This window comes from Cannabis sativa, chromosome 1 (genome assembly GCF_029168945.1).
Source record: "Cannabis sativa cultivar Pink pepper isolate KNU-18-1 chromosome 1, ASM2916894v1, whole genome shotgun sequence".
Taxonomy (NCBI): domain Eukaryota; kingdom Viridiplantae; phylum Streptophyta; class Magnoliopsida; order Rosales; family Cannabaceae; genus Cannabis; species Cannabis sativa.
This window is the reverse complement of record NC_083601.1, coordinates 31,435,396-31,445,084: the sequence shown is the minus strand read 5'-3', so window position 1 is coordinate 31,445,084 and position 9,689 is coordinate 31,435,396. Positions and strand designations below refer to the sequence as shown.

Genomic DNA, 9,689 nt, shown 5'->3' with positions numbered 1-9,689 from the left:
ATCAATTTTTCTTGTCCTCTATTAATTAATTTCTATATGAATAATATACCCTAGTTCTTAAAATGCCCGGATAGCATGGGGGGCCATGAAAGTAACTGCTAATTTCTATTAATATAATTATATATAAAAAATATCGGCTACATGCATGCTTCCAAAAACAATTATATTTGGTATCATATCTTAAATGCTTAATTTACTAATTAATCAATGTTTACCGTGAGTAAGATATAGTTATATTAAATTGGAAAAAGAAAGTAATAATAATTTACTAAAAAAAAATTATGATGAGAAAATAATATATAAATTTGATTAAAAACGTTGTAGAGAGTACTACTATTTCATTATACATACACATAAAATTAGAGAATTGTATAGATAAGCTAGTCAGAATTCCTCCAACGTAGGGACAGGGAATTAAATTAATATATATTAATACTTGATCTATATCAAAGACTAAAGTTGTTCAAATATATATATATTTATATCTATATTTATATATATATATATATATAGATATCAAAGGTTGTAAGACCCTGACGAAAATATGTCGTAATTTGGTATATATAGAACAGAACTTATGTCATTATTATAAATAGTTTTATTTTGAGCAATTTTTGTACAGTAGAGAATTGTCAAAATCATTTAACATCCTCTCCTAAAAACTACTTTTGAAAAAAAAAGGAAATAAATTATAAGAATATCTTATTTTATATATATGTATATTGAAAAAGAAAATAATGATATTACATTCACCATTTTTTCTTAGGTTTTTAAAATAATTTTTATTTTTGATATATATACTTTCCCTTACATATTTTCTCTCTTTCTCTCCTCTTGTCTTGAGAATTGATTTGATCGAGCAAGAAAAAACAGAAAGAATCTCGAATCCCAAACAGAAAATTAATGAGAAAAGAGATAGAGAAAAAACGAAGGGGAGATCACGTACAAAAGAAATTCTCTATAATCTTTATGTGTTACACACATATATATTTATATATATAAGATGCCATTTAAAGCTGTCTCTCTCTTCTTGGTCTCCAATCATTCTTTGATTCGAGGACCACGCTTTTTCCCTTATCATCATCATAAAGAGTATATATTGTATAGTAGCAATTGATTAAACATTTTGTCTTTGACTATATGTGATCCATCAACAGCTATATATACATATATAGAATTTATTGATTTAGAGAACAAAAATATAAATAAATATATACATGGCATTTCAAAATATATGTGTATAATATACCTAATTTTTTATTTTGTAATTATCTCTCTTGCTATTTCTTTTGGATTAATCAAGAGCAGCCAATTTTTTAATATAAACCAAGTAAAGTGAGTATAAGTATATGAGTATGTCCTCTCATTTAGTACCAAAGAAAAAAAAATGAAAGAAGACTATATATATAATTTGTAAATAATAATTGGATTTTCACTAAAAAAAAACATAATAATTGGGAGGAATCGATAAGTATTAAATGCATGTGGTTTAAAAGATTATCAACATGTCACAAAGCTACATGTCCGTATTAATTTATATTATAAACATTTAATTTGTTTATTACTCCAATGCACTCGATCAGAATATATATCTGTAGACTGTAAGTCGTAACTGCTAATTAATTCAACTTCATTCTGATCTTTTTCTTCTTTTTTTGATGAGATGAACCGCTCATTAATTCCACTGTAGTTATATATTATATTGTTATATAAATATGTATTATATATTACAATAGACAATGTGTATGTATCATCGTTCAGTTTGAATAATTTATCATTATATATATTTAGGTCAACTAATTAACACGTCCATTAAATATAATTATAATTAAAATAGTTACTAATCAATTTATATATAAGTTGCTTAATTACACATATAGTCTATTGAGTAGTGATTGATTTCTCTCCCTTTGTTTGATTTTGAACTTTTTGAATGAGGTTATAAAAAAATAAGAATCTTTTGTGTTTGTTAGTTTAATTGGTGTCTTTCCAGTAGTTTTTTCTTTTTCTTGTTTCCCAATATATCCTTTGACAGTGACTGAAATGTTTCCAACACTTTTGGGAGCATGTAAAAGTACATGTCTACCTCTCTTTTAATCTTATAACCATTTGGACCTTTTCTTACATATCACCTATACATCGCTTCATTCCCAAGCCTCTTCTTAATTATTATAATTATATATATAAATAAGATCGAATCATATTGACAAAAAGTAATAAGTACTAAGCTCTTTTAATTATTCCGTCAAAATTAAGATACGAATATAAATAAGAGTAGCTTATACTGTAAGCTCTGTGTTTCAGTTAATTAAGCTAAAGCCTTTAAGTACTCTTTGTGATTATATTTAATAAATGGATGGAAGACTGATTTATTAGTTGTTTTTCTTTTATATATGACATATGTATATTGTATATATATGAAATTTAAGTATATATTATATGTAGGCCCTCCACCATTTTTCTGTGATAACTTTAGGACACGTAAAATTGAAGGCAACCACTAAAAGAAATAAAATGTATTGCATGCGGCCGAGCTGTACGTAATGGGGCCCTTTTCTCTATCTATTTTGGCATGAGATGGGTCTAGAGACAATTTTATTTAATGTTATATTATATATATGCTCTTTGTCTTGTAGCCATTAGTTCTCTGTGTACATACATTTATATAAATATAATTAATTATTTATATTTATATGCACATGGGATGGCTCTTTATGATACATGGCCCAGAATTAAGTTATATGTCATCTACATTCATATTATATATACTTGTATTTTTCACCCATTAATTTCCTTGATTATTTTATTTAGGTAAGGGCAGGTAAACTTCTTTTAAATATATAATAAATAAATGAATTATAAGGTATAAGGTATTGATACGTACTAGCTATAGCTATAGCTAGATGATATGTTTCCCTTTGTTTTAGTTACTTTTATCTTCATCAAGCACATGTGTGGTTTTACAATTATATGGACAAAATTTAAAAAAAAAATATTTCCTTGAAAATCGGGATTACTTAATTGTTAATTTTATGATCCGAAACTAATTAAGATTACATTTTGATGGGATTTTCTTTATTGAAAAATGTAATGGGTGATGGAAAATTTTAAGCAAAATTAATATAAAATTTATACTTTTGATCATATGATTTATGTGATGCGTAGAGATATTTACTTACTAGCTAGCTACCACATTTTATAGGTAGACATGCTAATTTATCACACCAGCTTTAATTAAGAACATTAATTAATATTGCAATTCAACCAAATTTATATACAAGAGCCATATAATTAATTATGTTACAATTCCTTTTCACTTTTTTTTTTTTTTAAAGAAAACTATAAAAGAAAAGAAAAAGAAAAATACGTACGTTATAGACTTAATAATAGTGCGGTGATAATTCTTAATTATTATTTGTAATGAAAGGCATAATCATTATACTAGCAATAATAGTCTTGCCATTTAGTAAATAAATCTTTTTATCACAATGACTAATGTTTTGTTACTTTTAGTAGTCAAAAAAAATAATAATAATAAAAATAACATTTACTGCCACTAATAAAAGTTTAATTTTTATTTTTAGTATGGAGCTAATAATTTTAATATTTAATATACTAGAAATGTTCTTTCTAGATTGAGGGATTTGATTCCAGATCCGAATATGAGGCCTTCATCACAGTACCAAGCCAGCTTTAGATCGAGCAGTACTATATTAGGGGTGTGTTGATGAATTTAAGAAGGAAAATATATACACATATATGATTGTTTAAAGATTAATTTATAAATGTTATTTTGGTTGAGTATGTAAGGGAATATTTGGCTAGATTAATATTGATTAAGTTGCATTATTTAATTCGTTAATGTATTTGGTTGGTAATTATGTGAATACTTAGTTAGATTTATATTAATTGAATTGTGTTATTTGGTTAAATCCAAGGAATCTTACTCATAAATATGTACACATGCTTAAGGAGGTTTATTGGACCACATAGGTTTATTCAGATATCATCTAATTATATATTGGATGTTGAATTTTATAATCTGATCCAATCCAATTAATTTCAGCAGTCATCCAATCGATCCAACATTTATTGGATGTTAGATTGGATTAGTTCTATCAATTGAATATATTTCATGTATATTATGGTTTAATTTTAGTTTATCTAATATTTTAGACATAGTATTTTTTTTTTTTTTTGAACGGATTAAATCCATCTAATATTTTTTGATCAAATATTTATTGGATTAGATTGGATAAATTCAGTTAAAAAAAAATTAATATTAATTTTCATATATACATATATGTTAGGTATAATAATATAAAATTTAATTACTCATTTAAATTAAATAAAAATATTAATTAGTTCGATTAAATATTGTATTAGATTTGGGACACCTAATCCAATTCTGATTTGATTCAATTAGATATTCAAAAATAACATACAATCTAATCCGATCATAATTGAATATTTAATGTTTGGTGGTTGATTGTAAATGGATCCATCGATTGCCATTGAATTGGATTGTTTTATCCACACCCCATCTAAACTTACAATTATGCTGTACCTTTAAAAAAAAATCGTGTGCTAAATATTTAAAAGCTTGATTGATTTGAGATTTGAAAATAATTTTATGTTTTTAAAAACTTAAAAGATGAAGATCCACATCAAGATACTTAAGTTTTAAGCTATAAAAAATTAACAATTTAATATTTTTTATATTTTCAAATTATTGAATCCAAAAGATTTCACAATGTAACAATACTTTTCTTTTTCTATTTTTACTTGTAGACTTAACTTTTTACCAAAACAAAAGATTTAAAAAAAAATTGGACCATATATTTTCATAGCCTATATTTTATAAAATAGACCATAAGTTTAATGTTTTGTTAAATTAAAACTTAATAAAATAATATAACCTCGAGGTGTAATTATTAGACTAGTTATATTTTTTGCATTATTCTGGGCAGAATGTTAACTTTATGTTAGTTATATTAAAAAAATAAATTGTCGAAAATTGAATTCAAGGTCTATTAATTTTGTCCATTTTGAAAAACTCAAGGTTGAAATTATCATTTAACAAAATAAAAGATCAAATCGGTAACTTTTGTAAAATACATAATCTAAAATTATATTATCTAAATTAATATGTAAGAAATTTTATAAAGTACCATTGTGATAGTCAGTAGTCTCGTGATGTGTAAGGGGAAATATCGGGTAAGCTGTGCAATCTTACATCACCTATAAGGAAGGTTAACTGTGATATAATTCTGAGCTGGTATAGGTATGTGACTACACAGTTGAAGAGAGCATACATGGATTGATTGATAGTGCTTATATCAACAAGGTGCATCTTGTTTTCCGGTAGCCCCTTACGAAATAGCTCCACAGTTAAGCGTGCTTGACCTAGGATAATTTAGGGATGGGTGACCTCCTGGAAAGTTTTCTGAGGGAGCATGCGAGTGAGGACAAAGCACGCTGAAAATACTCGTGTTGGTCTGTAGGGTCGGTCTTTAGTCCAAGAAGCAGCCAGAGTGACGTACCCATGTATAAGAGTCATAATTCAATGAGAGGAAGGTCCAATAGAAACTTGAAGCGGGGACATTACAACCATGATACAATATTGTATACAATTTAGAACACTACGAGTAATTAAATAATATAAAAAAAAATATTTGATTACTCCATAAAAATTATTGAAAAACAATAGAGTTTGGTAGTTCAATACAAACTTAAGTCTTCCTCACTAAGGTAGTGTTTCGTTAGAGGTAGTTGTGTAAATATGTGTATGTCGTGCTAGCACGACTCATATTTTATCGTGTTTTTTAAAGTACGAGTCGTGTCGTGCCGTGCCACAGGTAAATTTGAGTCGTATCGTGTCATGCCAATATTTTTAAAAAATAGAGTTCACACGACCCGTAAGCCCGGTATTTTTAGTTTATTTTTTTTACATTATTTTGTATCAAATTTGATAGTTATTTCATTTTTATTTTCATATTTTTTAAAAGTTTTGTATACCTATTTTTAATTTTTTATTAATAAAATTTCATATAATTTTTTTGACTTAATATTTAACATATTTTTTTTATTCATATGTAAATTTTTGAAGAATATAGGAAGGATGATTTTTTTTTTTTTTTAAAAAAAAAAAAAAACTAGTATAAACTAATATTTTAATTTTTGTATAAAGTAAAAATTATTAAATCGGGTGCTTTTATAAATTTTTGAGGTGTAAATAAAATTTTCCTAGGGAGAGATGTGAGCCGAATGTAAAGTTATCGAGGGTTGTCCTTAGGATAGGGCGGCTGGAGCCGTTACCCGAACCCCTGGCCCTCACTCCATGAGGCCTGGAATTATTTTCAAAATACCCAAAAACAACTAAAATTTACGTTTTTATGAATTTTTTTACAGACCATTATTTTAAAAGAAAATTTTTGTTTACACGTTGCTAGAACATGAAAACAACAATGAATATTAGTCAATAAGATTCTTAAAATAAAAAATATAAATAAAAAAAATTTGTAAAAATATAAAAAAAAAAATCATAAAAATGTAAAAGAAAATTTATTTTAAGTATATTGTGTAAATTTTTTTCTTTTTTTTTTTTTTGTTTAAAAACAAGATTAATCCATGATCGATTCCTAAAATAATTTTGCTAAAAAACTGTTTATTTATTTATTTTTTTTGAATTTTATTTTATCTCTCAAATAAAATGTTTATTTTTTTGAATTTCACCTCAAATCCCATATAAGCTAGGGACGGCCTAGAGACGGCCCAGCATGCAATTTTATAAATGCAAGATAAAAAGAGTTCCAAATAAATGTACATTTAATTAAAACCTTTGCCAGCTGATCTGATCATTTCTCAACACAACAGATGGCCATATTATATAAAGCTTAATTAGTACCACAATTTTTTTTTTTTTTAAAAAAATATTTAAAAATTTATCGTTAACGTAGGTTTATTAATTTAAGAAAAAAAAAAGGGTAAGAAACAGACAAAATAAAGTTGTCAAAATAGACAACTCTTCTAATATTTTATTTTTTTGATTAATTGTATATTTATATAGATCTAATGTCAAAATAGACAAAACGCTATCACATTGAATTGAGGTGGTTTTTATGACATACCACATTGCATCAATTTTGGGATCATCAAAGAGTACAAATTAACCCTCTCTCTCTCCCTTTCTCTTTCTAAACAGAGATTCAAGATTATCCATGGCCAAGCCGTGTCGATCACTCAAACGTGAGAAATGTCAAAAATACTAGACAGATCAACCATCGATCTAATTTAACCAACAACCATAAAAAAAAAAAGTAATATAATTACAATTCTTTTTATATATATAAAATAATTAACCACCACACCCTACCCTGATCACCAATTAATCTAATTCTAAACTACCTCACCTCACGATCATTGAGTTGTGAAAAAACCAATCTTTAATTTCCCAATTCAAACTAATTATCATAATTATTATTATTATTATTATTGATCAAACAAGAAATTACCAAACCCCATCTACCAACCCAACAACACCTATAGTACCGCCCCTAAAATAAAAATCCTAATTATTATTATCAATCCTTATAATTCAAAATTTAACAACTATAATTAATATACTCTCTCTCCTGGGTTTGATACATGTACAAAAACAAAATGGCTAGCTTCTACTGTTCTATAGATATATATATGTGTATACATGAATTATGAATCCCAGATAGATCAAAATACAAATGTGTGTATATATAATATATATTCATGTTTAATCATCTATACCATTGATTTCAATACATATATGTACATTTAAGAAGAAAATAATTAAAGAAACAGCTGAATTACACCTTATTTATTCATAAATACATAATTTGATCAGATCGATCCAAATTTATCTGAATTATGTTTTACTGCATACACATATACATATATATATATGTAAGAAAAGAAAGAAAGAAGATCGATCTCCAATATATTTAATTTCTGACCAGAATATATATACATTCACTTTTACATATTCTGAGTCTGAGGAGAAAAGAAGAGAGAGAGAGAGAAGCAACACACATAAGACATGTATGTATACTTTTTTTTTTTTTTTTGGTAATGGTGGGTGAATGAACGAAATTCAGTGTATTATACCCCAAAAAAAAGAGAAAAACATAATATATATATCAAATTACCCCAAAAATTTAAAATTAAAAAAGAAAAAAAATCCGTGTGAATACTTAGATGAAAGAAAAAGCGTTAAAAAAAATTAAGATTCATTTACATGGACAGCATCTTTTGGCCGCCGCCGCCGTAGAAGAAGGCGAACCATTACTATTATTCGTTGAGATCGATCTGAGAAACTCATCCACATCTTCACGATTCTTCACATCGAAGAATTGTAGCTCCGTCAATTTTCTCTTGCATGACGGGACTCGTCTCGCCGGTTTTCTCGGTGCCGGCGGGCACGATACGATCTTCGGGATTTTGTACCTTTCTGATGTAGGTGTGACGCAAAGATCGTCGTTTTCTTTTTCTTTATCGTTATCGTTTTCTTTGATCTCTTTCTGATGATCAGTACTACTGTTATTGTTGTCGTTTATCTTGTTATTGATCTTATTCTTGTTATTGTTTTCATCGTCTTGGCCGTCGTTTAGTCTTTGAATTTGGATGATTCTTCCGAGTAGAGGCGGTTCGGATGGTTCCGGTGTCTGAATTGGGATAGGAGAAAGGTTGATCTTCGATGAAGACGATAAGCCTTGGCGTAATTCTAGATCGGTACTTGACATGGTTACGGAGAAAAGAGGAGGAGAGGAAGAAGATGAAGATGAATAGATATTGAGCTTGTGTAAAATTAATTAAATGGGTTTGTGGAATATATAGATAGGTAGATAAAAAAAAATATATGTATAGCTATATATATAATAAATAAATAAATAAAATTTTATAATTTAATTTTGGGTATGTAATAAAATGAGAAAAAGGTTACAAATGAGAGAGTGAAAGAGAGTTGGAAGGCGTGCGTTGGAAGGTAATAAGAGAGAGAGAAGAGTCAGAAAGGTCGTTGATGGGTTCTTTATTCTAACCTTCATCTTACGAAAATGACTTTCCTTTAAAAAAAATAAATAAATAAATATTTATTTACACAAACAAGAAAAACTTTCTATTTCTTAACTGTCTGAGTAGATTTTAGAAGGTAGCTTTTTATTTATTTATTTAATTTATATGTATCTATAAATCTCGTAATAAAAGCCCATTTAAACATAGAAAGCAGCTTGTCAGCTAGCTGGGGTTTTTTGTGGGGGTCAGTATTATTATTATTAGAGAAAACGTTGGTCTGTTTGCTCTAACTATTTTTTAATAAAATTAATTTCTAAATAGAAATATATTAATTATTATACCGAATGAAATATGGGTACCTTATTTATTACAATTCAAGTGTCTTTCCAATTTGAGTTTAAAAAATCTTGTCAGATTTTATGGGTTACACCTCAAAGCTTCGTATATAGTTAGTAATTAGTTGCATTGAGCTGTTTAACATTATTACCCGATTTATTGATGTTATTATGGTTGAGCCATACTTCCAAATACTCCCTTTCCCTTAATTAATTAATTAATTTAATAACATTTATAGATTTTCAGTAATTAGGTAAAAGAGACGGGACTCAATAAATTTCATAACTAAAATAGATTTATTACTTTGT

General features: G+C 26.9%; 1 protein-coding gene across 1 annotated transcript; it reads right to left on the bottom strand.

The window, feature by feature from the left end:
• Window positions 1–7,821: 7,821 nt before the first annotated feature.
• LOC115706591 (uncharacterized) lies at window positions 7,822–8,891 on the bottom strand. Its single transcript, XM_030634288.2, has one exon. The coding sequence runs from the start codon at window positions 8,772–8,774 to the stop codon at window positions 8,262–8,264; it is 513 nt and encodes a 170-aa protein (XP_030490148.1). The 5' UTR covers window positions 8,775–8,891; the 3' UTR covers window positions 7,822–8,261.
• Window positions 8,892–9,689: the final 798 nt, after the last annotated feature.

Bases quoted from the DNA above. Each gene is read 5' to 3' on its own strand.
- LOC115706591 (XM_030634288.2), bottom strand. From the start codon at position 8,774: ATGTCAAGTACCGATCTAGAATTACGCCAAGGCTTATCGTCTTCATCG.